Here is a 27,893-nt window from a genome sequence, read left to right as displayed (position 1 = left end):
CACAAAACAGAACAACAAACTCAGTATTATGATTGATCGAAGCAGTGACTGGATGTGCTATTCAACCCAGTAATCTCTGCTCCTGCCTCTATCCTCTTATCTTTGACGCTCTTTCTTTCTTTCTTTCTTTCTTCCTGGTCTCTTTTTCCCTGTAGTTGTGAATGAGCACGTGTCCCCAGACAGTGTGACTGAGCAGAAAGGCGGGGCGTCGCTGTATTTGGGGGCAGACCTTCGCGTCACACACCGATGATGGAGAGGAGGATGGACGCAGCACTGCTGGTGCTGTTCCTGGTGCACCTCGCCACAACGCTGGAGGTCCCATTAGACCGTAAGGAAACACATCACACCCCACAGAATGCATTGATATGGCCTCAAATGATGAACTATTCCTCAGTTAGATGGCAATACAGATTGAATACAGTTATTTTTGTTCTAATCACATTTATTCTACCTATATATCGATATCTGATCTACCTATAACTAAGGTCAAATTCCTGTATTTTATTTTTGGAGGATAGCTTGTCTTGGTTCTAAAGTGTTCCTGCCTGAGATGGATGTGGAAAAGAGACACGTTGTCTGCACAGTCTGATGTCACGGTGGCACTCGACTGTCGTAGCTCTTCTCCATGTTGTTTGGTTGGAGCTGTGGACCACTGGGAACTAGTCTTGTTTGAACTATGTTTGCAGCTGAAATAATGCAGGGAGATATATTTTTCCTCCACTAATGTCTGGTTCATTTTACTGTCACAATGTTTCTTTCTTGTTTGCTGATTCTCCGGGAAAACACTAAAGTTCTGGAAGGATGTAAGTCTCAAACTGGTGTGAATTCTCTGCAGAGGTTGTGCCCGCTATTTTGTTGCGCATTAAAGGCTATATTTGATCTTTTTTTATTATATTTTTGTATTATGTTTGGTTTGTTTTCTTTTTTTTTTATAAGATGCTGAGTGTGTTTTGGAGTGGACTTATTGCATATTGCATGCATTGATCTCTTTGTTTCTCTGTTTGCTGTTTTTGTTCCGTGCAGTGGTAGAGCGTTTTCCGTAGAGCGTTATTGCAAAGAGCATGAGCATCATTTGTTTTCGTCATAGTCCATTAGTTATTTCCCCAGTACTGACTGGAATACATTAAGCATCGGATCATTACAATGAAGGGAAATGTACCTGAGCATGGCCTTTTTGCTGTTGCCCATGTTATGAGAGCTTTTTTCGTGTCTGTCAGCAAACAGCCGTCTGGTTTGAGTCAGTGTGGTAAGCCTGCATGTGATTGGTAATGGCTGCTTGTGTGGTCAATACAGCAACAGAAAAAGGCTTAGTTATGCAGTAAAGGTCATGATTAAATATCACCCTCTTTCTGATCGCTTTCAGTGCCGCAGCCACCGACCATAACTCACCAATCCCCAAAGGATTACATCATCGACCCACGAGAGAACATTATAATCCACTGCGAGGCGAAGGGCAAGCCTCACCCCAGGTAGGAATCTGTGAAGTGTGATTTTTGCATTTATGATGCTGTGACCAAGAAAGATATTGGATTCAACCACCAACTGTCACAGCCTGAGCTGACAGGAAGTCTCCTGCATTTCATTCTAAATGTGAGGAGTAAAGTTATGGTTTATTTAAGCTACAATAAATAAAGAAGGAGTGTTATTAATGCACCTGGTACTCTTGCCAAACGGTAATTGTAGCTAATGCTTTTGAATCTTTCGCTCCAAGTTATGGCGTCCTCTGGCACCAACACTGCACTTCTATACTTGCAAAGACCCTCATTGACAAAACACATTAATTTTACTTAAACATAACTTTAACCCTGAAACAAAGTCTTGTGTAACCCTCAAGCACCCATTTTGAAGAAGTGGAGCCCAGCAAGTGCAGAAGAGATTCAATCTTTTAAGAGGCTGTTTTTAAAGCCACATGAAAACTTCAATTAAAATCTTAAGAATTTCTCTTTCAACATTACATCAATGTCAGAGTTTACAGTCGTGAAGCAAATACGCTTCATCAGGACTGTGTATGTGGGGTTTTATAGGAATGGATTGGCTTTGATTCAAATGTTGCAGACCTCTGATTGATGCACGGAAATATGTGACATCGGCTTTCTGCAACTGAACCCTGTTTATTTCAAAACAGTGACAGGAGCGCAAATAAAAAAGCACAGAATCATCACAGAAATTTCTCACAAATATAAAAGAAAATAGGGCCTTTCAGGGCCTTTAGGACTTGTTAAACATGTTTTTGGATGAAGGATTCACCAGAAGGAAAGAACAAGAGCACACACATACATCTTAAAGCTATTTCTCCATCCTAACTAGGAAACATTTGTCTAACCTTTTCTCAGTACCATTTTAAACCTGTGTTACTATACAGCGTTGTGTCTTCACCAGATTATCATAACACAATTTGCCATCTGTGGATCTTAGCTACACTATTACACACATATGTCTGTTTTCCATCTCAGTTTCTCCTGGACCAGAAATGGGACCCACTTTGACATTGACGAAGACCCCAACGTGACCTTGAAGCCCCACTCTGGGACGCTGGTGGTGGACATCAGCAGAGCGAAGGCGGAGCATTACGAGTGCGTGTACCAGTGCACGGCGAGGAACAAACACGGAACTGCCGTTTCCAACAACATCGTGGTACAACAGTCCCGTAAGTGGAGGGCAGTCTATTTTATTCCATTTCATTTTTCTTCTCTTTCATTTTCTTAATGTCATGCATATGTCACAACTTCTCACGTCATTCTTTTTTCTTTTCTTTTTCTAACCATTAAGTCGCCTTTTCCATCTTAAGAGCACTCCTGGAAGGTAAAGGTTGCATGTAGGCTGTACGATAGAGCGGATATCCCTTTGTATTTCCCCTTCTGCGTATTCATTCTTCAGTTTGGCATCATCCCTCTCATTCGACCTCGTTGCATCTGTCAGCGACGGCCCATTAGCAACCCACATTTAATGTCAAATTGCAAGGTTCCTCATCCACTGAAGTGTGTATCCTTCTCCCGCCGATGCAGGGTCCCCCTTGTGGTCGAAGGAGAAAGTCAAGCCATTCATCGTTCAGGAGGGCGTGTCCATGGTGCTGCCGTGTCGACCCCCGGCTGGCCTGCCTCCTCCCATCATATTCTGGATGGACAATAGTGAGCGCTTCAGTCATGGAAGATAACACTTTAGCTGCATACATGAACACATTATCACAGACAGTTTGTTTTTCCCATGAGCTCAGGTTGGTCCACATATCTTGATGTGTTTCCTCTCAAAGAATCCCCATCAGTAATCTTTTCCACTGATATTAAAGTACCTTACAAACATGAATATGAAGACCTGCGACATTTGCTTGGTATGTTTGTGACAGAGAACTAGGGGTTTATGGGAAATGTGTTGCTAATGTTGAGACATACAAGCACAAAATTACCCCAAATTACAAAAAGCATGTGCTCTCTCACCTCTTGTTATATATCTTTGCAAAGGAGGATTGTATGATTTAATGGAAAGTTCGGCTAATTCATAGACTTTGAGATTCGAATAAACCAAAAATCATAAATTTGGGATAAACTTGATTTGTGGCTCTTTAAAAAATTACTTTGGATAATCCACAGAACACGCTGCCATTTCTTTAGTGGGACGATATTCCAATGAATACTTGAAGACCATCACACTTATCTTTTATCAACATTTTTACCTTTCACTCCAGTAGCATTCATAGAAATCGCTGTACACGTCCAATTATAAAATCTGCTGTACATTTCAGACTTCCAGAGGCTGCCGCAGAGCAGCAGGGTGTCTCAGTCCCTGAACGGAGACCTTTACTTCTCCAACGTACTCCGAGAGGATTCCAGGAACGACTACATCTGCTACGCCCGCTTCCCGTACACACAAACCATCCAGCAGAAACAACCCATTACCGTCAAGGTCCTCAACCGTAAGTCTGACTGTGTGTGTGTGTGTGTGTGTGTGTGTGTGTGTGTGTGTGTGTGTGTGTGTGTGTGTGTGTGTGTGTGTGTGTGTGTGTGTGTGTGTGTGAGAGAGAGAGAGAGAGAGTAGGAGAAACCAAGTTATAGGAAGTCAAATGTGAGTGTAATTAGTGAGCATCACTGTACGTTTTGTGTGTAGTGTAGCCGGCATGAGAGGCAGTTAATTCACAGTAGTATGAGCTGGAGTGACTGCGTAGGAGGGGAACAGCCTTTCCTATCTCCGATCGCATCCTCGGAGACGCCAGTGGTCGTCATCCCACTGAAAAGACATATTGTCAGAGTTCTCATGCTCTCACAGCGCTATCTGCCAGGCAGGCGTTGGTTTTATTACTTCTGTGAGACGTTCTGTGTGCGCACGCTCCACCGCCAACAAAGACGGCTCTCATTCAGAGAAGCATCTTGCGGTTGACATTTATTGTTCCCACAAGATTCTTATGGTTAGCGTTACTCATCTCTCAATGTTTGAGTCATTTTACATTTTTGTTTTAATTCTGAACACACTCATATTCACTTGTTATTTTTCTTTCTCCATGTGCCTGATGATTTCAACTTGTTACGTGTATGATTTTTTTTTTTTGTTGTGTTACAGTGGATGCAATCAATGACACAATGGCAGCTTTTTACAATGACACTGATTTATTTAGTGGTGAGTTTTGGCACCCTCTGGTGTCTACCCTCCCCTTCGACGTAGAGCTCCAAACTCTAGCTCTTACCTACTAACACTAACCCTTCTCCCGGACAACCCAAAGCTTTTCACCCTCTCACTGGTTTATTTAGTGGTGAGATCTGGCACCCCCTAGTGCTTACCCGCCAACACAATGGTTACCCACTAACCCCAAAATCCAAGAAAGTAATCTTCCATCCCTCTGTCACTCCTGCTCTATCCAATCAAAACCCTCCTGACACCTTTTCACTTCCTCCTGCTTAAACCAGCTCTGCACGATGACTCCAATGTCGACTGAGCTGATTGTGTAACTTCGACATGTAACAACATCTGTGCGGGCTTGTTGTTTGAAAACTACATTTTAATTCTGAATAAAGTGACTACGTAATGCTTTTAATATATTAAATCATAATCAGATTAATGTTAATCTGTTAATTACCGTTTGATACAACTCCTTTAAGTAAAGTTGAAATTGTTGAAATGTTCCTTTTCTTTGCCAGCTGCAGTCTTCATTTCCAAAATCACTCTTTACCCACTGCCGTGCCTGAAGCGCACCTAGTTGTTAATCTCTCTGTCAACGTTAATTTTCATATCACTTCTTTTCTAATTGCTCATAATTTCTTTTGCTTTGTCCCTATTTTCTAACCCAAAACATGCAAGCAATTTCTCATCAAATTGCTCACATGCCAGGGTGTTAATGAATCATCACTACCATCATCATAAACACTTAGTTTGACTTTTTCTTATTATTGAAGTAGCAGATTACTTAACAATTTCAGTTGCAGAAAGCAAATCTTCATGTCTCTAATTCTCAATTCTATATCAGATTAATTTCAGTCTATAATCTAACCCCAGATGGGAAATTAATTGACTATAAACACCCACAGAATGCAGTGCAATAAAACACAACATGACAATAAAATTAACATCAAACCATAAAATATGAGAATGTGGTAATGAAGTGGCTCAGTGCCCGTGCATTGCAGAGCCATTGTAGGAGAGAGCTTACATTATACCGCAGAGAAGAAAGCACTGTGAAAGTGAAGGGTCTGTTTCAGGCCTGGATCTTCACTCTGTTGTGGACGCGTGCATAAGAGCTGGTAATAGTTCTCTTTGTGTGTAACTATAGAAGACCCAGCAGATGAGAGGAAGCCAACCTTCCTCATCCCAACTGGCCCAACCAGCTCCAAGATGGTGTTGAGAGGACAGGTGCTGGAGATGGAGTGTATTGCCGAAGGACTGTAAGTGAAAGGATCTGCCATTACTTCAGAAAGTTTCAAGTGCCCATCTGCTCAAGTGCCATCATCATTTTTTGTTGTTGTCTTTGTCTCCTCCCTCTCTCTCTCCGTCTCTTTTGAATCCAGGCTCACCCCGGATGTGTCTTGGACCAAAGTGAGCGGCGACCTCCCGGCCAAGCGGACATCCTTCCTGCACTACCAGAAGACCCTCCGCATCGTGGACGTGTCGGAATCAGACGCAGGAGATTACCGCTGCACCGCCAGGAATCGGCTGGGCTCGGCGCACCACGTCATCCACGTCACGGTCAAAGGTGAGCAGTGATGGAGTGCACGGTATCCCATCGGGCCGTTCGTTCACAATGTGGCGACACGTTCAATCCCTCTTTCTGTCTCTTCAGTCTCCCTCCATCTCGTAATGGATTTATGCACAGATGCCAACAGGGCAGTGTGTTCAGTGATTAATTCTCCAGCCTTCTGCCGCTCTCTGTTCTATTTTCAGCTGCTCCATATTGGATCAGCGGCGCCCCCAGGAACCTTGTCTTAGCTCCAGGAGAGAGCGGTGTGCTGACCTGCAGGGCGAGTGGCACGCCCAAGCCCTCCGTCTCCTGGGCTATGAACGGCATCCCCATCGAGAGTGAGTGCAACCTGTTCCTGTTCCTCTTCGTGGCCTCATCCATTTTATAGCAGCTGGCATGTTTAATTTAATTATTTGAGACATTATTTTGGTTCTGTGAATACCTCGGTATGGTGTAGCATTTCCTTCCACATGTGGTTGAGGTTCTATATCTGCGATACCTGAGTTTGAGTGATATAAAAAATAAAAAAATATTATTTTCTGCTCCACAAAATTGCATCAGGGTTTAATTTTAATAAAATGTACTCACAAATACATATAAATAGTTAAACATTTTCTGAAAATACACTAAATATTGTCACCCTGAGGTTGCTCAACAACTTCACAAAGTCACTACACCTAGCCAAGAAATATATTATAAACCATAACTTCTTGTACAGAATAAACAAGTGAGGTACAACTTGTTCATGAGAGAGCTTTAGAGGTGCTGCAGGCATATGTGTGTTACCTTTGGACAGAACCATGCCCGCCATGTTTTTTGTCTTTCTGCTGAGCTTATATTATACCGCAGAGGTATAATATGCTGGTTGTAGATTCTGCTTTAATTAGGTAAGAAAGCAAGAAAGCATTTTCCCCAAAATATTGAACTATTACTGGAACAAAGAGTAGCCATAAAATAACTTTAACAAAAGGAAAAATACATTTTAGATTACTAAAATGATGATGTAAATGAGGAAATGTCTTCTCTGTGAGATTCATCCATAATTCAAAGAGCCAGAGTTACATCGATAGACTCTCTCATCCACAAACAGATTCCCCTAAAGACTTCAGCAGAAAGGTGGAGGACGACACCATCATCTTCACTGATGTGCAGACTGGATCCAGCGCCGTCTACCAGTGTAATGTCTCGAATGACTACGGTTACCTGCTGTCCAACGCATTTGTCAACGTGCTCTGTAAGTTCAAGATCCATTTCTATTAGACTGCCGTTCTCCATTTACATTGATTTCCGTCACGTGATGAATAACATGGCAATAATTGCTTCTGCCTCGCTGCAGCGGAGCCGCCCAGAGTGCTGACACAAGCCAACAAAGTTTACCAGGTCATCAAAAATCACCAGGCCTTGATAGACTGCGCTTCTTTCGGGTCACCCATCCCTAAAATTACATGGTGAGCTAATGGACTTTTCACAGAGGGAAGTGTGTGTGTTGCTTCAAAAGCTCACAGTGGCTGCCTCTCCATCTCAGGTTCAAAGACAGCCGGTCCAGTACCCTTGACGGAGACCCTTACATCCTGCACGACAATGGGACTTTGGAGATCCACGTAGCTCAAGCTCGCAATAGTGGCAAATACACATGCGTGGCCAGAAACATCCTCGGTATCTACGAGAATCACATATATCTGGAGGTCAAAGGTGAGAGTGTTTCTTCACTTCAGATCCAAATGTGATCCCCGGGGAGAGCACGCAACTAGCTCATAACTCACACAATGCTATTGCAGTGGGATATTTATGATAAAAACAAATTTGAAGTACATTTATCAAAAATGTGATAGGTGATTAGATGCCATTGGTCATATCTGCTGAAGTATTTAAACATGAATCAGCACAGATGTCACAGGATTATTTTCTCTTTTTGAAGGAACCATCATGGAAATAACAATTAACAGAAGATCCACAAGAAAAGTCAATTAAATAAAAACTAATGTTAGAATAGAATACAACATGTTGTAAACTTTACTGTAACAGGCATTATCTATCTAGTTTTTGTTCATGGTTTTATCAATAAAAAAAAAAAACAATATTCACAGTGATCAGGTTGATCGTTTAGATTCTTTGATTTTATTTGACTGAATCTCGCCTCGCTCTCCCATCAGAGCCAACCCGAATCCTGAAGCAGCCCGAGTACAAAGTGGTCCAGATGGGCAAGTCTGTGGTGTTTGAGTGTAAAGTGAAACACGACCTCTCGCTCACCCCCACCATGACCTGGCTCAAAGACGACGGAGAGCTGCCCGATGACGAGAGGTCAGAGATGTCGACAGATGTTCCACTTCTCAGACCTGTGTTTGCTGTTTGTCTACATTAGTTGTAACATACCATAAAATAAGATAATCCTTTTATTAGTCCCGCAGTGGGGACATTTACGGGGTTGCAGCAGCATGGGGTAAAAGGCAAACTAGAGACATTGTAAAACAATAGTATATTAGTAGTATAATGGATCTAGCCTGTATTTATTTAACAATTCTACATGTAAAAACCAGGATTTGACACATTCCGATGTATGGCTGAACTGTCTGTATAAATACTTTGTTCACAGATTAATCGTGGACTCTGACAGCCTCACCATCACTGACGTGACAGAGAACGATGCGGGGGTGTACACCTGCATCATGAACACCACTCTGGACCATGATTCAGCCAGCGCTGAGCTCACTGTTGTCGGTATGTTCAGCTTCGCAGGAGCTCAATTTCACAGACTCAGAAAATAAACTCACGAATTATTCAAGTGTACGCTTCTCTACAGCTCTTCCCACAGAAGTGAATCTAGATTGCCTTTCAGCCCGTCAAGGTTAAATTGCCTGAGAGTTTATTTAAGTGGGCCAGGGCGGCTTTAGTCAGCTATCGTGTCGGCGCCATGAATATTTGATTGTTGTCTTGTTAGCGAGCCAGATAATCTCCTTTGTTTTCTTATGGCTGACTGACCACTAAACTCCCTATTTCACTCCTGTCCTCCTCCCTGGCAGAGGCCACCACACCAGCTGTTGTCTACGGTAAACCTGCGGCACACAGGAGCACCCAGATGTGCTCGGCTGACATGAGCTTGTGATGTTTGTTGGATGTTTTTGTCAAGTGAAGCATGTGGCCCAAAGATTTATTTTTGACAATCACATAGCATTTTTTTTTATGTTGTTTATTCATTTTTGATTCACCAATATGCATTTTTTTTTTGTCTCAAAGGTGTTTTTTTTCTAAATTATTGAATGTTTTTCCATTTTCACAAAAGTGCATACAGTTTGAATTCATTAAAAACTAGACATTCAGGCAAAAGGGAGGATATTTACACTCATACCCACAATAATTTGTAAGGCAGACATCTCCCAAAAGCCCCGGTTGGAATCTTTTCAAATGTGCCATTTCTTTATGGTTAATTTATTCCGAGCATGCGTTTCACTCTATCATTACAATTCCAAAACATGAGCATCAATTTAACCTCTCTGGTGAGCCCGAGACTCTATTTCATGCAGCGTGATCATGGGAGATGCTCAGTTAAGCGCCAGTCGTTTAATTTGCATGATGCAGCGTCTGCATGTGCATCACAGAGCACAGCACAGCGTCAAATGTAACGTATGAAAACAGAGGAGAACTGAAAGGTGTGCTTGGTTAAACCAACATACTCCGTATTTGTTATGATACCAGTATCAGAGAAACACATAGTTGAAACCGGATACCCTCTTTTTTTGTTGCTCCATCTTGTTGTGGCATGAACCCTCCATATTCTGTGACTGTAGCTGTGTGTTGATGCTGCTGCTGCTGCTGTGCTGCTTCTCTTCCAGAGCGGCCCGACCCCCCAACTGACCTGGAGCTGACAGACCAGAAAAAGAGGAGTGTTCAGCTCACTTGGATCCCTGGGGATGAACATAACAGTCCTATTCAGAGTATGTCTTAAGCGTGTTTGTATCAGGGTGTCTATTTGGGATCTTCATGTGAAGAGGCACGTTTTGTAAAGGGACAATTCACTTTTACACATACGACTAGAGGAAAGCATGGATTATAAACATGTGGAGTGTCGATTGAAAGCAAAGAGCTTCTACTTAAAGATGCTTTTTTTTAAGTTGCTCTGTAGGATATGTATGATCAAGCAATTTTGGCGCTCGATCCATTAAGGGACTAAAAGTCATTATGCCTCCGCTGTTTTTTTATCAAAGCAAAACTTAATCACTGAATTCACCTTTTAATGATATAATCATTCACATGTAGCTAGATATGTGAACAAAATCCAAAAGATTTGTTAAAAAAACTGATTACAATCAACCAATAACATAGTCTGCTACAGTCAGTGAGAAAAGAGAAAAAAATCCACCAATTCAGCATTTGGAAAACACCACCAACCAGACTGAAAGGATGCTGTAATGAAGTGTAGTTTCTTCAATGACAGCTAAGGTCAGCTTGAAATCATTGGTTACAATGAGGTCCAATGTTCAAGTTTTACCCACATAAAGTAATACTGAATAATTCACAGAAAAGCACTGGCAGCGTGGCATATTCACACATTTTAGCAAACCATTTTGCTTCTGAGTAAAAGTATCCAAAAATTACTTGAGGGCATTCATTTCCATTATGCAAATATACTGTCAAGTTGTGTAACAAGTATCCAGTTCTAAACAATAATTGTTTTGTTTTTTATTTACACAGAATTTCTGATCCAGTATGAAGACTCGCTGCACCACAGAGGGCATTGGCATAATCTCACCGAGGTCCCCGGCACCAGGACGACGGCTCACCTCAAACTGTCACCCTACATCCACTACACCTTCAGAGTTTTGGCCGTCAACGCTGTGGATTTCAGCCGCCCCAGCTTCCCCTCCAGAGTGGTTAAGACAGACCCTGCAGGTACCGGCTGCTCTGCCCTTTGTCTGTGGCGTTTCTGATGGCTTTGTGTGTTTACACTGTGTAAATGCTTAAATATGACATACATAATCTACAGATGCTTCTTCTGAGCCTCAGTGACGGTTTTAAGGTTTGCCTTGGGATACTGTCATATTGTCTTTCTTATTATTTATGTATTTTTAGCTCCAGATGAGAACCCAACAGGTGTCCAGGGATTCGGAACAGAACATGATAATCTTGTAATCTCATGGAAGGTAATAAAGTTGTATAAAGCAATCTGTTTTAATCCTGAAGCATTTACTGTTGTCCAGGGACTACTGTGAGTGTGTCCTTGTACTGTGTTATTGCCTGGTCTTATGAGATTTATAGCATCCGCCAAAACCTTATACATCAGGGTGTACCGTCACTGTTCTCCTGAAAAAAATTAAGTAATGAAAAATAAGATTGAAAACGTTCTCCTCTGCAGCCGCTGTCAGGCCTCCAGTCTAACGGCCCGGGGCTTCACTACAGAGTGATGTGGAGGCAGAAGGTGGTGGACAGCGATTGGACCACCGTGACTGTGGCCAACAACTCCAAGTTTGTTGTGTCTGGAACGCCCACATTTGTTCCTTATGAGCTCAAAGTGCAGGCAGTGAACGACCATGGAGCGGGACCCGAGCCTGCCATTGCCCACGGCTACTCGGGAGAGGACTGTGAGTTGGATGGACTCTTTCGACCCTGAAAAGAAATGTGTTGTGTGCTAGAGCCTGTGGTGCCTCCAGCTGTGGAAGTTAAAACATTTACTCGGTATACGTTTACTTGAGTATTTAGCTGTTCCTTGTCTATTGCACAGTGCCAGTAGCAGCTCCAGATAACGTGCAGGCTGTGTTGCTAAACAGCACTCTGGCAGAGGTACACTGGGATCCTGTGCCCTTTAAATTAATACGAGGACATCTAAAAGGATATAAGGTACAGTCTAATACACACGCACACACACACACACACACACACACACAAACACACAGATATGTACTGTATACTAACTGTAACTTGTAGGTCTACTACTGGAGAGAGCGCAGCCTCCACAAACACAACCCCCATCTTGTGGAGAACCAGATCTTGACCTTCAGTGGGAACCACACCCGCAGAATGCTGCCTGGCCTGCACCCCTTCAGTCTCTACTCATTCAATGTCAGGGTTTTTAACGGCAAGGGAGAGGGTCCCCCCAGCCCCACCCTGCAGTTTGACACACCTGAAGGAGGTAAAAGAATACACTTTGTTTCTTTATGTATTTGTATTGTATCACAACTGAGGCTCCTAATTAACAATTTATATTCAAAACATTCAGTATATCACTTTCTATATCAAAATCTAATCATATTTCCTTCCTGTAAAACGAAACAGGACATGTGCTTACATTAGCGAGTACCAGCCAATTTCAACAGATTCATGACATCACCCATCAATTAATTTGCAGCTTTAAGTGACTGTGTGTGCGTGTGTATGTGTGTGGTCTCTGCAACGCTGTATTGTGGTACATTCTAAGCCGGCGGTCCAATCAAATGCAAGGGATTTGATTTAAATCCCTTTTATAACTACCGATTAAATATTCTGTTTCATCAGGGAATCAGAAGGAGAAGCTGAGGACACTGTGACTTCTGTTTCACTGTGATTTTAATATAACATCAAATTATACAAATTTGAGTATGATGATTATTACATTTTTACATTGTTATAATTTATCTGAAAAATCCATTACCTAGTTGATAATTTATAACATTAAATGCACTTATTTTTCCTCATTGGAAAAACAATCCAGAATCCATTAATAAGCTAATATTTTCACACTTCAACTACTCGTGATGTCACAAAATCATGCTTCATCCTCGACACGTTGCAGACTTTAAGTTAAGTTCAGACACATTTTGGAGTGTAAATATATTTTAAAATGTATTTTAAAATATATTGTTGTATAAACATAGATATATATATATTGTTGCCCTGTTTAACTTTACATGGATAAATGTGTGTATGCTTTCATAGTATATGTGTTTTCTATAGTGCCGGGTGTTCCTACTTCTCTGCTCGTCACCAACCCCAACCTGGACTCTCTTACCCTTGAATGGAGTCCTCCTCATGACCGTAATGGACGCATCACTGGCTACACCCTCAAATATCAGCCAGGTGAGGCGTCTTTTCCTTAAGACACCTATATCTTTGCCTAATAGTTTGTTGTTTTTTTATGTCCGCCTTTGTCATGTCTTGTAGTGTCATCTTGTTCAGAGATTATAGGACAGAAAGCAATTCATAATAAACATTTAGAGTAGCACTAAGAGCATTTAAAGCAAGTTATGTTAGCCTCAATTACAGCACAAATTAACAAGTCAACTTTTGTCACTCCCGTCTTCTATTCCTGAACCCTTCACCTCTAAACCCCAAACATTTTCATTTCCACCTTTCTCATCATTGACACTGCGACCCCATCTATGACCTCCTCCTCCCTCTCATACCTCTATTCAACCTCCATCCCCGTCCCAATATCCTTGTCACCCATCCTCCATCCCAGTAGTCAATAACTCCAATGAGCTGGGCCCAGTGGAGGAGCTGGCCCTGCCCGCCAATGAGACCTCGGTCACTTTGCTGAACCTCAAGTACAGCACACGCTACAAGTTTTATTTGAATGCGAAAACAGTCAGTGGAGCAGGCCCGGCCATTTCTCAGGAAGCTGTCACCGTCCTGGATGAAGGTAAGTCAGCAAATACAGACTGTTAAAAGCACATTACATTAATTGTATTCATGTGTCTTCCACTGGAAAGGGGATTGACGTGAATTATTAAATCTATATATCAGGTGAGAAAATCCAAACATGCAACTCAGTTTCAGATCATATTTACAAAGTATGAAATCCATGCAAAAAGAAACGCATCACACAACTCTGCAGTGGAGCATTGAAGCTCACACTGGTTGCACCTCTGACTTTTTTTCTGACATTTTAACTTGATAGTGATACGGTGACTAAATAAATAATCGATTCACAAAAATAATGCTCGAGACATTAATTGATAATGAGTCCGAACCTTGTTGTGTGTTTTGTGAATGTGAAATCTTCTTCATCTTACCATGTACGACGCACACTATTCCATGGCATTATCTTTTACTTTTAGCATTTTACATTCAGTAGCATGACGTACATAAGCTCATCATCCACACCAAGTGGAACATGAGTGTGATCCAGGTGCATTGGTACTTACATCAGGTGACCCGTTGCTGTTGGAACATCGTCTCTCATATTACTCGGCATGAGCAACATGAATGTTGTAACTGTAACATGCAGTGCCGCAGATGGTGGGGGGGGGAGTCCTCCCATAGTGACCCCTGTCCTGTTGTTTCTCTGTGTCCTGTTTCTCTCTACAAGCTCTAATATCACAGCATGACGTAGATGTGGGCGCAGGTACCGCTCGTATCTCGACTCATGCATGCTTTACTGATGCAGCCGTAGCTTCAAAACCCATCGCAAGCGTGCGCTCATTGAGCAATTTCCCCTCGTCTCTATCAGTTTCTGCAGCCCACCAAAATGCTCCGCTGAGTTCAAAGCTGAGTAAAGTTCAAAGCTACGTAGATAAAGATGCTATGTGACGAGCCTTTTTTTAATGTCATGTGATAAAACTAGATGAGTCTCTGCTGGGTTTTTTTTCTGTTTTTTTTCTTTCACTGTGCCTCTGGCGACTTTGGCCCCCGTACTCACTACTTCCACGCTGGCTGCCAGTGATGCTTCCCGCTGCATGACAAGCGTCCGCTTGGCATGCCAATGAACTGTGTGCATTGTGTATGACGCCGCCGGTGTCTGTGGTGTCTCTGCCTGTGGAAAGTGTTTGCGTCTCTGTGTGTGTCTCGTGTGTGGTGCGGTCTTCACCCCTCTCCATGTTGTTTACAGGACACACGCAAACCCCTCATCCCATTGCACGGTCTCCTCCACGCCGTCCACCCCAGAAGGGTACAGATACTGCTGCGATCTTAGTACACGACTGTACATGTCCGACTTGTTACATCATCAGCTTTGTGTATTCTTTTGTTTGCTGGCATAGTGTCCCCATCTTAAATTGCTATTGTGTAAGGGTATGAGGTAAGATAAGATAATCCTTTATTAGTCCCACAGAGGGGACATTTGCATTTTCTAGATGAGGTGATGCTAAGAGCATTTATTGGGACTTAATTTATTAAATCGAAGAAATGAATTGCTAGTTATTGGACTGTCTTTTGACCAACAGACCGATCTTGATGGTTGTCTCTTCTTTTGTGTGCTCAGTGCGCCCTGCGAATCCTTTCGGGAACGTTAGCTCCTCGCCTGGAGAGGACGGGACCCTGATCAGTTGGGAGTACTGGGGCCCCGAGCAAAACGTTTATGTAGAATACGTAGTGAACAGTAAGCAAAAGCACGACACCTTTATTTCAGTTCCAAGCATAGGTGGCAAGAGACTCCTACTTCATTATTGGCACATGCAGGTGAATAGAAATATTGGCAGTCACATTGACGCTGACTCTGGCCAACGTGGACCCAGATGTGATAAACAAGGCTGTCTGTGATTGGATTTCTAATTAACTAGATCTGCTATTGATTATTATTGAGTTGCGTGCAGCTCCCTTTCATAATCTCGTTGGAATTTATGCAGACAAACATCATAAAAAGCAAAACATGATGTTATGCCAACCGATTTTGACTGAAGCGCTCTCTTGTTTTTATCCACCTGCAGTGAGAATGGAAAAGTGTGTTGTTGCAGTATGGCTCTCTCTCACACCTACTGTTTAATAGATTCAATTAGGGAATATCATGATCATAGATTCCCAGTAATTTAGAAAATGTTGTCATCAAAAACATAATTTTGTGATCACCAGTCAAACACATTTCATATTTAGCTCATCACCACATGTATAATTTATTGTGGCCCCAAGAACTCGACACACTGCAACTTAGGAAACACATGCAAATGATAAAATGAAGCTAAATGCAGAAACAAGCTCCGCCAATTTGACAACAGACTCACAGCTCCTGCAGTGAGCCATGCGGCTACCATCGCTAAAAGTGATGCAAAATGAGGTAGCAAAAATAGATCCAGAAAGCACAACCGAATACGGGAAAGAATCACAGAGCATTGCAAGTCGTACGGATCGACACAAAAAATTAGTAACAAAACACGTTTCCAGCTGTGTTCAGCACTTTGTATTAATAGCCTACTAGAAACTTTTATTGTTTTGTAACTCTTCTTTTGTGGCATCCTATGCAACTAGCAGCATTTCCGTATATGGTCATGTTCCTGTTTTTGGCGGCATGCTGCAGGTGTTGGAGAAGTTGTGAACTGTGTTTTCTTAAGTTACAGTGTGTTTTTACTTTCAGGGCAATAATTAAATCATGAACTTAATTGGTTTTAGAAGGCCATAATCCCATGAATATTAACAGTTTAAGTCTAATATAAACAGAATTAGTTGCAGTGTAATCCCTTACAGTTACATTTTTTTTCTCCATAAGTAATTAGATCCCACGATCCCATGATGTCATGATCCCATTTGAAGTGTGTGCTCCCTCAAACGTACCTCTCTTCATGAACGTCCCTCCTGCAGGTGAAGGTGAAGGTGAAGAGGAGTGGCAGAAAGAGCTTGTGAACGGCACTCAGAATGTTATGCTGAAGAGATTAAAGGGGGGCCTCTCTTATAGGGTGCGTTTGGTGGCCAAAGGTCACCACGACCAGCCGCTCCACCTCTCTGATGAGCTATTGGTCTCGGTCCCAGGTGAGGCAGTTCCCCCGCGGTCGCCTCCCCCCTGGCCTGGCCTTGCACTGTGCCATGTGTGGACAAGTGTCGTAGTCTGTGCCGTTGTGTAGTTATAATCCAGTCAAGCATGGGTTTAACAGATGTGTTGTGGTGGCTCTGTATGCCAGGCATGTACGGTAGCGCTGGAGAGACAGTGTGTAGCCGCGTGCATGATTGTGTGGTTCCATTTCAGCGTAAAGTCAGTCCTATAGATTTTGGTAATCCTCATATAGAAGTTCAATATATGTTTAGTGGTATATAATACCCCACCTAATATCACCAACAGTCAACCTCTGTGCGTACAGTTTTGTGTGTTATCTGTGTGTCTCTGTGACTGTCTGTGTGTGCACTTGCGGGGGACAGATTGTGTACTAATGTGCATTCGATAATGTGTCTAAATTCCCTTTAGCTTAATCTAGGAGATTTCTAACTCCTCTAACATGAAAGTCGTCCATTTCTGCGACAATAAGCACTCATGATCCACTCATAAACTGAATTCTCTAACAAATAGATACCAACAGAACTGCAAGAAAGAAAATTGGAGCACATGATTGTGGAAGAATGTTATGTGAAATATTGGTTCGGTCCCAGTGGGAAAAGATCATCCAGTCATGAATGTTAAGTCTTCCTCTCCTCCTCTGGCCAGCTGTGGCGAGCAGACAGGTGGACATCGCCACTCAGGGATGGTTCATTGGCCTCATGTGTGCCATCGCTCTGCTCATCCTGATCCTCCTCATCATCTGCTTCATCCAGAGGAATAAGGGAGGGAAGTACCCTGGTGAGTAGCAGCAGACACACTACACTATAATGCCACCATTCAAATATTTGATTTAATAGCTTTTTATAGCTATTTGAAGCTGTGAATGGCTGCCACAATGACAAATAAATAATTGCTTAGTTTTTGTTTTTTTTTATTAAGGGAATTTTTCTCGGAATATAATGATCCACACATGATTTATTTTTTTTGATTTTAACATTCTATGGTATTTTGACATTTATTTCAAATTATGGAAGTTCTTGTTACGACACAAAATCAATATGTCTTGTTTGAAAAAAAACATCAAACATCCAACAGCCTGACTCTCATTAAAGCTGCAAAGCTTTCTCATTAAAGCAACATATGGAAGTCTCTTGAACAAACCAATCTATTATGTATTAACAGGACTTTTTCCCCAAGATATGTTTTTAAATAACATAAGGTTTTCTGATAAAGTCATACAATAGAACAATATATGTTTCTTGTTTTAACTGGTTCAGTTGAGTTGTATTAATGACAGGAAACATATCTGTTTATACCGAGAAATTGATCTATAACAAGAAACGGAGCAAATATTTAGCAATATTCTACCGTAGCTTTTTGTCACATTCAATCTGAATAATGAGGAATAAACGACTTGTTTGTTTCTTGCTTTCCTGTATTAGCTGGTTTGTGTAAATGGCTTCCTCTTCTTTCCCTAGTCAAAGAGAAGGAGGACGCACACACAGACCCAGAGTTTCAGCCAATGAAAGACGAGGACTGTACTTTTGGGGAATACAGGTGAGAGAAAGTGCTCTGGCCTCTGGAGCCCCTAGAGCCTCATTTTACCCATCAACCCCTGCCCCGTGCCTGCTTCCTGCCCAGATCTGCTCTCTCTGGCTGGGCTGGAGCTCTGCACTCCCTCCCTCCTCTCAACCTTTACAGCTGACCAATAACTGACCCAGGATCAACATTGAAAGAAGAAGGGACCCTCATCTGAACCTCTACCGACGTGAAGCACAATATTTTTTTTTCTTTTCTGGGTTCTGGGAGGTCCTGGATGCCACTTGTGTCGGACTCTTATTGTGCGTGTGTTTGATATGACATTGTGGTCTCGATTAACAAACAGGATTCTTCAGGTTCGAGAGATTTGGGGGGTTTAGGTGTTTAAAATCTTTAAAAAAAAAAGACTGTCAGGAAAACAAAAATATAAGCTATCAATCATTTGCAACACATCCTAAACAGACCCCAAGCATCAATATTCCAACTAATAAGCTATTCATAAACATCCTCTGTACAGTACATATATAGTATTAACACTTTGCCTAGCGTGTTACTACTTACATACACAACCCTGATAGGATTGCACATCACTGAAATGACCATTCCTCCTTACAGCAGTCATCCAGATGTGCTTGTTAGCATCCTCAGTCTAGGCTGCTTCTCCAATCGCACGCAGAATAAAGAAAAAACAAAGCACTTTACTTCTGTATAGCTAGCATTATTGAATTGTTTTTTATAAGTCGATTTATAAAATGGTCTTGCTTTTATATTTTATATTAATTTTTGTATTATGTAAACATAAGTCTGTTCTATGGATTTTATGCTGTGATGAAAACACATGTCACATATATATATATATATATATTATATATATATATATATATATATATATATATATATATATATATATATATATATATATATATATATATATATATATGTATATATATATGTGACATGCACGGTGTAAAGATCGGATATATGAAAATTAGCTCTAGGCAATAATGTGTTGAATGGAATTATTGTTCATATATAGATAAAGAGTACATAGATGCATATGGATCTTATATTAAAATATCAGCATGTTGGAGAGAAGCAATCATTACTGAGTGTACAAGAGCTGGTTAAAGATGTTTATATGAGGCCAGTAGCCATTCTTTAATAGTAATGCATTCTTAAAGGATGAGGCTGTGGTATTCTACATTTGTATTAAAGTCAACAAATTCTTTCAAATAGACCAAAATCAGTCTGTCTCCCAATACTTTTATTAAACTTCTTCAGTTTGTTTGTGGCTCTGATTCAAGGCCACATTCAGACTAGCCAAAAAATAAAAGTTATAACATCTGTTTCTTAAATTTTTTTAAAGGCCAAGCAATTTCCTAAAAGTCCTGGGAACTTTTTTTTTCTTGGCAAAACTTACGCAGACAGAAATAAATAGTGTATTTAATGGGGACTATTTTCAGTGGAAGAATAAAACATATACAGATGTTCATTGTGATGAAAGATATGTGATTTTTCAACTGTTTTTGGATAATAATGCAGTAATATGACACATAAGTCAAATCTATGTGAGGCTCACAGAATTAGTTAATTGTTGGTTTTAGTCTTTTCACAGGATTTGTTGACATCACCAGACTTATCCTTTAAAACTCATGTAGAGAGACCCATTTACACAGCAGGGGAATCTCTCCAATGGACATCAAGTCAAAAAAAAACACAGTAGACGATAAATCCCAAGGCAAAGTGTACAAATATTACAGTGCCTTTGTGAGAGTATACTTTCTATCCATGCTGTCATTAAGCTCAGCTGGAACCTTACAGTGTGTCAATAAAGGCATAACTTCACGCAACTGAGCTGTTCTTGTTTGACTGCAGGAGAGTGTACTGTAAGTTCAGACTATACGTGCACATGGCGTGTGTGCCTGCTCAGGTGCATAGTGAGGAGTGACTGTGGTGTGGGATCCCAGGGGTGTAGGTCTCAGGAAAGGTAAGGGTGATGATGCTGTACTGACGGGTTGAGGGTCATCGCTCTGTAAATCCAGCATGTGAGGGTCAGCGGACGGTTCGGTCACTGTGGAGAAAAGTGCTCGCTGTGTAAGCATCCCAGATTCTTTCACGGCCGTCATCAAGTTTAATATTGGGTCATAAAGCCTTCATCATGTCCAAGTTTTTTTAAGTCTTCAATGGCTTAACTGTGTAAGTTTTATCCCTGAAAAATGCTTTTTGCCTACTGATTAATATCTCGGGCTCAATTTCAAAACATTTCAGCATTATGATGGCTTTTGTGATCTTATCTCATCGATGTTCAACTCATGTATGTGGAATGTTTCTGGTATCCAAAGAAAACTTTCTTTGCAGATTTTTCATGCATTGTGCCAATTTGTGATTATTATCATGCTTGCTTCGGGGGGGATGTTTGGCTGAATCTATGCTTTTTTTCCAAGTTTTATTCACATCATTGCCTTGGATTTTCAGTTTTTCATCACAACTTCTGCCCTGGGGTGGGAGGAGGGGAAATGCTTTTGTCAAACAAAACATTTACCACTTCATATTTGGTTTCAGGGGGAATTTGAACAGGATATGGCTGCTTGAGCTTTATTCCCCTGTTGCCTGATGGAAACCAACTAATCATTCATTGCTACTGTTTTTTTAGACACGGAGCAAGCTAAATTCAAATGTGCTTCTCGTGCAGCGATTCACTGTTGCATATTCATGAGTTTACACTTTAAAAAAAAAAAGTGAAGAGCCGAAGAAGCCCACCAACTCATTGGTTCGCTTCCCCTGACATTACCAACGCGTACAGCGTGGTAAAAGTAGCGGTTCAGTGCTCCATAATCTAAAAAAGTCACTAATCTCCTTGTTGCATCTGTCACATCATCTCACCTGTAACACCTGCATGTTATTTTCTCCTTCAGTGACAATGAGGACCATAAACCGTTAAAAGGGAGCCGCACGCCGTCTAATGGGACAGTTAAGAGAGACGACAGTGACGACAGTTTAGTTGACTACGGGGAAGGAGGAGACGGACAGTTCAACGAGGATGGCTCGTTTATCGGCCAGTATAGTGGAAAGAGCGCCAGCAAGGAGACTGCTGAGGGCCACGAGAGCTCGGAGGCCCCGTCCCCGATTAATGCCATGAACTCCTTGAACTCATTTGTGTAGCCGATCAGTCCATCAGTCTGCGGGACTGCAGGGACCACTCAATCCCCACGTGTCTCTTAGTGGGCTGTCCCAACACTGCATGGCTTTACGATCACATCTCCATCCCCCCCAGTGTTGTACATGATAATACACACACAACGCATCCAAGACATCCTTATGGAGGGGCTCGGAGACCTGTGGCTCAATATACCTTGCGCAGCATTTAGGAATGAAGTCGCTCAACCAGACTTTTGATTTGAACAAGTGCATGCATGAAACATCTGATATGACCCAAATCCATCTTTAAAATAACACTTTGATAGTAACAAGTGAATCTTACCGGAAACCTCTTATGGACTATGCAGTGCTCGTCTCAACTATATTTGCTTTTGTTATTGGTTATTATATTATCTACTATGTTCAAATAGTAATCAATGTCTAAGGTATATGACTATTACCCCATGTTTGTTTGTTTTCCAACACAGAAGCTTGGACTGGAATCTGTATTTAAATATGTAATTCCTTCATGTAATTCCATCAGCGTACAAGGCAGATGTACAGTATATAAATATACTGTATATATATATATATAAATAAAGTGAACTATCTGTAAACTGAATCTTGGGAGCAGTGCACAAAGCATGCTTGAGATCTTTGCATTGATGCATCCTCATCTGTCACCACTCTGTTGAATGATCCAACTGCACCTACGGAGGAGGAAGCTGTAATGCTGCATGGCGTGTCATGTGACCTTATGACCTTTGCCCTGCACGTAACCTCTTCTTATTGAGCTTGATCCGAAGGCCAATGGGCAACGCTGAGGGCGGGACAGCTTGCGTCAGTCCCCGCCGCGCTCCTTCAGCAGGTAGTGCCTTTTCTCTAAAAGCATCAATTCAATTCTGGAGTCTCTTCCCGGAGTGCAGTGACTGGAACAGAGACAGTAGTAGGACTGCGGAAGTCACATCCAAGGAAGGATATGATAAGCTTGAGAAGAGGACTCTGCGGAGGGAGGAATAAATCATATACTCTTATCTTTTTTTGTAAAGATGTCCCAATGCCTTGAGACACAGGACTGGCTTTGACTCCTCCAAGAAGCAAAGCACACCTAAATTGGATCAGACTAAAACATCATTAAAACCATGTCTGGTGCATTTTCGAAGTCTGCAGTCATCTTGTACAGAACCTGATTGTATTTCTGCAGTGTATGAATGTATGGATGTCTGAGTGGGCAGGTGTTTGTGTGAATACTACACATTATTCAATTCCTTTGAGGCAAAGATCGTTCACTTGTACTAACTACACTTGAGGGCCTTTGGATGGAATCAAGACTTCTTTTCTCTTAACTTGCATCAAGTTTTTTTTTTTTTTTAATGACGTGTAGAATTTGTAAATACTTTAATTGATTGTACAGGGACAAGCAGCTTATTGGGCAGCCTAAGAGGCAATATTGTGCATGATATGGTTTAACTTGTTGATAGGACTGTATTAAATATAGAGTACTTGTAGAAAATATATATATTCTTTTTCTGCTGTGCACAGTGTAAATTGTATTGTAACTAACTGGACAGAAAATTGCATATACATTTGAATTTTGATCGTTTTCTTATTTGCTTGTCAGCGAGATATATGACTTTGGTATTGTACAACATGTAGTATTTAGCAACAATATTAATTAATGACCAGAATTATATTATTCTGATTTGTATTGGTTCTACGCAGTCCCACTATACTGCCAAAACGATGCTCTTTTCTGACACTATTGCAAATGGTTTTGTATTTAAGAAACAGATTTGTACTAACAGATACTTTCTTTGTCTCTATTTAAGTTTCTCTTTTTAGTGCAAGTATGAAATTCAAGCTACTGGAAATATAATGAATGAATAAATAATTATCTGCTTTAATTTCGGTGTTCAGACTGTTTACTTGCCCCCTCTCAAAGAGATGAGTGATGTTCTGAATCACCTATGAGTCATGAAAGTCCTGTTATTTAGTCCATGTATGCTTAGAGCTACATAATGACAACCAAAAATGATTCATTCCAAGAAAAATGACCCAACATAATATGCAGAAAAATAATCAGAATCATAACCATTTATTTGCCAGATATTTTACACATAGGAGAAATTTATCTTAGCGTGTGGTGCATACATTAGACAAACAATGTTTAGAAATAGCATACTCAAACTTCTGCTATTCCTTTTCATGAAATAATGTATATGTTTACTTCTTTTGGCTTCAAACAATTATTGAACTGAAGCCATGAGAGAAGTTCGGAGGGGAAATGTGGTTTTGGTGGAGCTGCTTAAAAAACTTCATATTTAAAAGATGACAAGGAGCCTCAGCTAGACACTGGTTTATGGTGCGTTGTATTTCAGTTTATTATATATATTTTATATAGAATCTATTATATATACCAAGTATTTCCACTTGTCAAATGAATAGTGGGCAGAGATACTACAATGATCCTCTGAATCGTAGTGGAATAAAAGTATATAGCAGCATAAAATGAAGATTCCCAAGTAGTGTGCCTCTGAATTGTTCTTCAGTTCAGTACTTGAGTAAATCCCTCTAAATTACCCTCCACCACCGTTGCTGTGTTTGTGTTGGCATTGGACCAAAATCATCTCCCGCTGCAAATGCCTGGAATATAGAAAGAGCGGAGATGGATTCCAGCCCTCCAAAACATCATTTGCAAGAGTAGTGAGCCCAACATACAAACACACACACACACACACACACACACACACACACACTCACTACAAACTCACTTGAACCTGCGTCCTCCAACACAGTACCACTACGCCGTGAGCAGAGGCGCTGAGGCGCCTCCACCTGCCTCGGCCTGCTTAGTGTGAAGCAGCTATAGAAAGGCCTTATGGAACACGACAGTCGGGCTCCATCTTTTTGGCTCCAATGTGTGGCACTTCATCTTCCATTACAGTCATATTGTCAGGGTAATAGCGAGAGACCCACTCGCCATCTGGTGCATTATAACACAGCAATGGTGTCAGGAAGCGAGGAAGTCTGGTAAAGTGTCTCGGAAATATTTTCACTCCCTCTGGCAAGGACTTTTTAGCCTTCTGTTCATTCAGGTATACTCTAATTCCTTTCCCCCGCTGAAGCTGTTTGTGGATATTTTGCAGGATTGTTTGTCGTTAATAACCAGTGATGGAAAATGAATTGCTGCTGCACATATTAATGAACTAGAGTTGGTGTGGTTTTTTTTTTTTTCATTTCCAAAATGAAAGCCAAAGATAGTTTTTTTGAAGAATGAGCGCATCAGCGTGAACGGCAGCTGGTCGTAAGAATATCCATAATATCTCAACCCAAATGATTCTGACTCTCACTCTTGAGCAGCAATGAGCTCGAAGACCTGATGACCTTCAGCGGCTGGATGACAATTCATCTTTCTGTAATTGTTTGGCAGTTTTTTTTCCTCTTGACTTTACTGCCACCTAGTGATGTGAGGCAATTACACTGATGGCTGAAACAAGCAACAGGCTTTTTAACACTGAATAGGAAAAGTCATGCAAGTCACATGACCTGAACTGTTAATAGAATTGTTTAAAAACGTTTTTTTCTGGGACTCAATTTACAGGGTACAAGAAAGAAAGAAATTATAACTATATGCAAATCACCGTATACTCACTCGTACATTTAAGCCGACGGCCTGTGAATTAGTCTGGCCCTCTCTTGACATCCCTACTCGTCCTTCACGAGGGCTTCCTGCAAGAGGCTCAGCTATTTACTTTCATGGCAACAGAATCACATTATTTGTCCGTCCATTGGTGATGATTGAGACCAAACATGCAGCTGCCCCATTAAACCCTCTGAACACCACCCACCCCTCCTTCCTGCCGCTCCACACGACCCCTCCCTCCACCCTCTCGTTCCTCATCCAATCCTCAGTGGATTCATTCAGGGTCGGCTGTGCGTCTGCCACCGCATCCATTAACCGTCCCCACCTCCTCTGTGTCCAGCTCCTTGATTTACTCCTGGGCGGAAAGCCTGGTTTGAATTGATCTATAGCTGGTTTCATGTCTACCTCCAGTCTGCTTTCGAGGGGGAATAAGATCATTACATGGTCACATAGTGATGCTCTGTTTCCAAACAACCAGGCAGCTCTAAAACAGATCATCATTTGCATCGCAGACGCTCAAGTGAAGGACATTATCTTTCAGCTTCTACAAGCTTCTGAATAAGACGCCACGTAGAATAAAGGACATCAAAGGCAGGTATTAGAAAAACACCATCATTTAGTTTCTGATATTTTTAAGTGTGCGCTGAGTTTCGGGCCGTCTGCTTCTCAGACGTGAGTGGCAGAGCCTTTGTGTCTTTATGGAGATTTGCCCTTTTCTGATGCTCTGAGAGCTGGGGAGGATAATTGTTTATGATTACTCTGTGACATTTCCATATGGCTGACGAATGGTTTGCCAACACACACACACACACACACACACACTCACTCACTCACTCACTTACGCACACACATCTGTCAAGAACAAGCTGTTTTGAGGCCAAATGGTACTTTTGGGTTGCGTGAAATTTAAAACCACAATCACCCTTACCGAGTGTAACGGTATCTTTTCTTCACTGGTGTTTCTGTCAACTCAAGGAGAATGTTTTCCCCGAGGGGGAGGGAAGGGAGCTCATATGGGGGAAGATATCATCGCAGTCCTGTTGGATGGATCCTACATAAAGTGGGAGTGCTTTGTTCTATCGATCTGATACTCTAAATCAACCCCCTCCATTTTTTTCTTCTTTTTTTTTTTTTATCATGATAGCACAAGGATTATAGCTCTTCCCTGCCCTGATTTCTATTCCCCACGCACCCCCTTCCCTCCATGTCCCATGTGTGTGTGGACTGAGTGGGTGGGGGTTACCTTTGCATGAGCCCCCTGTGGAGATCATTGGGGCTAAATCATATTTACCCTCACCCCCCCCTCCGCTTCCTCCTCCTCTGCCAGGCAGATAGATGACAGCCACCTATTCTTCCCTCCAGACAGCAGGGTGTTTGCCGTTCCTCTTATCCACCCCAGAGACCGTCAATTGTAACAATGTTATTCACCAGCAGGATCAGTCGCTATTTGCATTGCCATGTTGTAAGAGGAACAAAAGTGTTTGTTTGAGGCTTGAATACATCTAGATTTTGGATAACCTGCTCACAAAATAATATCCTTTTGGGCCTTGTAATATGCTGCGCTATTTGGATTCCATGAATTTCCTCAGTGTTACTGAATCCCTCCGGCTCGGCTACTTTCTGCGGAGCGACATGTTTTTTTAATACATCCCCCTCGGCTCAAGATAATGTCTTTTTCTTCTCCTTGTGTATTAACAGCAGTTCCCATCTCAAAGGAAACAATACATTTCTTGCTAAAATTCGGAATAATAACAAAAGCCTGAGGGAACAAAGCAGCAACATTCAAAGCGAGATAGAGCTACAACCTTCATGTAAAGTCAGTTTGTGGTCACATCAAGAAGATATTCTTTGATATGTTCCCTCAAACCAATCCAAGAGGGCTAAGTCCTTCAATTAATTCTACCCTGCTCTTTCGCAAAGATCCCTGCATTATTTATGGGCCGCCGCCACGGCAGATTATTATTTGCCGTGCGGTGTTTACATCCAAGATTTAAATCTAATCCCAGGGGATAGAGACGGTCTCATGTTCAGACCGACACGCGGCCAAGACTTTGTAATTAGCAGAGGTGCCCTTTTTTTATATCTGCCAGATGAAAAACATGGCAACGGTTAACATGCAGGGTGCAGTGTCACTCATTGCTCATCTTCCCCTGGAGGTGTCTGATTTATCTGCTCGTGTTTTGAGATATCCTTCTCTGAAACTTTACCTGCTGCTACAAACCATGGAGTGGAATAAACCATGTGTTTAATACATCTAGGAAGCTTTTTAGAAACATTTTGACATAAACCTTACTGTCAATTTTGTTTAAGGAGGTTCTTATAGCGGCACACAAGACGGGTCAAACTAAATATTATAAACTTTGTATTTTGGCGAATCAAAGACAAAAATTATGACGTAAGTGCACGAGAGGTTGATGGGCAAAACAGTTCATCGTTACAAGAAGTGGAATGGAAAAAAAATAGGTTTAAAAATCCGCCAAAAGGTCACACTCACAACACAACGGAAACAGGCAGAAGGCTAACGGCTACGCAGAGTGAATGCTTGGTGATTGCGTGACTGATTACTAATGAGAAGCAGGTGTGTGGGCAGCAGATCAGGTCAGGTGACAGGAAACACACTGAGGTCAACTAGTGGCCAGGTGAGGAATGACAGGGAGAGTCTGGAACACAGTTTTGTGACATACCAGATGCATTAGCTAATTATTCCTGTGCACTAATAGTATGATTAAAATATCAATAGTTTTTTTTGTTCTCTTTAGATTCAG

At 41.6% G+C, this 27,893-nt stretch overlaps 1 protein-coding gene across 23 annotated transcripts in view; it reads left to right on the top strand.

The window, feature by feature from the left end:
- Positions 1–23,378, top strand: part of LOC137804100 (neuronal cell adhesion molecule-like) — a 69,332-nt gene extending 45,954 nt beyond the window's left edge. For 4 of the 23 annotated variants that reach the window (XM_068603090.1, XM_068603092.1, XM_068603091.1 and 1 more), the window contains 30 exons: positions 156–328; positions 1,364–1,469; positions 2,454–2,647; positions 3,006–3,128; positions 3,740–3,910; positions 4,552–4,608; positions 5,756–5,867; positions 5,991–6,175; positions 6,364–6,498; positions 7,251–7,394; positions 7,497–7,608; positions 7,686–7,852; positions 8,314–8,461; positions 8,754–8,878; positions 9,181–9,207; positions 9,991–10,092; positions 10,850–11,047; positions 11,228–11,298; positions 11,511–11,736; positions 11,877–11,992; positions 12,080–12,284; positions 13,085–13,207; positions 13,590–13,769; positions 14,439–14,474; positions 14,958–15,017; positions 15,330–15,446; positions 16,640–16,807; positions 17,475–17,606; positions 18,287–18,365; positions 21,263–23,378. In XM_068603090.1, coding sequence (XP_068459191.1) covers positions 247–328; positions 1,364–1,469; positions 2,454–2,647; positions 3,006–3,128; positions 3,740–3,910; positions 4,552–4,608; positions 5,756–5,867; positions 5,991–6,175; positions 6,364–6,498; positions 7,251–7,394; positions 7,497–7,608; positions 7,686–7,852; positions 8,314–8,461; positions 8,754–8,878; positions 9,181–9,207; positions 9,991–10,092; positions 10,850–11,047; positions 11,228–11,298; positions 11,511–11,736; positions 11,877–11,992; positions 12,080–12,284; positions 13,085–13,207; positions 13,590–13,769; positions 14,439–14,474; positions 14,958–15,017; positions 15,330–15,446; positions 16,640–16,807; positions 17,475–17,606; positions 18,287–18,365; positions 21,263–21,509 — 3,948 coding nt within the window. In that variant the 5' untranslated portion in view covers positions 156–246 and the 3' untranslated portion in view covers positions 21,510–23,378. Of the gene's footprint in view, positions 1–155; positions 329–501; positions 804–1,363; positions 1,470–2,453; positions 2,648–3,005; positions 3,129–3,739; positions 3,911–4,551; positions 4,609–5,755; positions 5,868–5,990; positions 6,176–6,363; positions 6,499–7,250; positions 7,395–7,496; positions 7,609–7,685; positions 7,853–8,313; positions 8,462–8,753; positions 8,879–9,180; positions 9,208–9,990; positions 10,093–10,849; positions 11,048–11,227; positions 11,299–11,510; positions 11,737–11,876; positions 11,993–12,079; positions 12,285–13,084; positions 13,208–13,589; positions 13,770–14,438; positions 14,475–14,579; positions 15,044–15,329; positions 15,447–16,639; positions 16,808–17,474; positions 17,607–18,286; positions 18,366–21,262 lie in introns of those variants that run through there. The other 19 variants (XM_068603094.1, XM_068603097.1, XM_068603102.1 and 16 more) reach the window with 19 other exon arrangements.
- Positions 23,379–27,893: the final 4,515 nt, after the last annotated feature.

This window comes from Clinocottus analis, unplaced genomic scaffold (assembly GCF_023055335.1).
Source record: "Clinocottus analis isolate CAN_PGR_092001 unplaced genomic scaffold, fCliAna1.0.p SCAF_6, whole genome shotgun sequence".
Classification (NCBI taxonomy): Eukaryota; Metazoa; Chordata; class Actinopteri; order Perciformes; family Cottidae; genus Clinocottus; species Clinocottus analis.
Note: the sequence above shows the minus strand (reverse complement) of the source record. Positions and strands in the feature narration are given on the sequence as shown.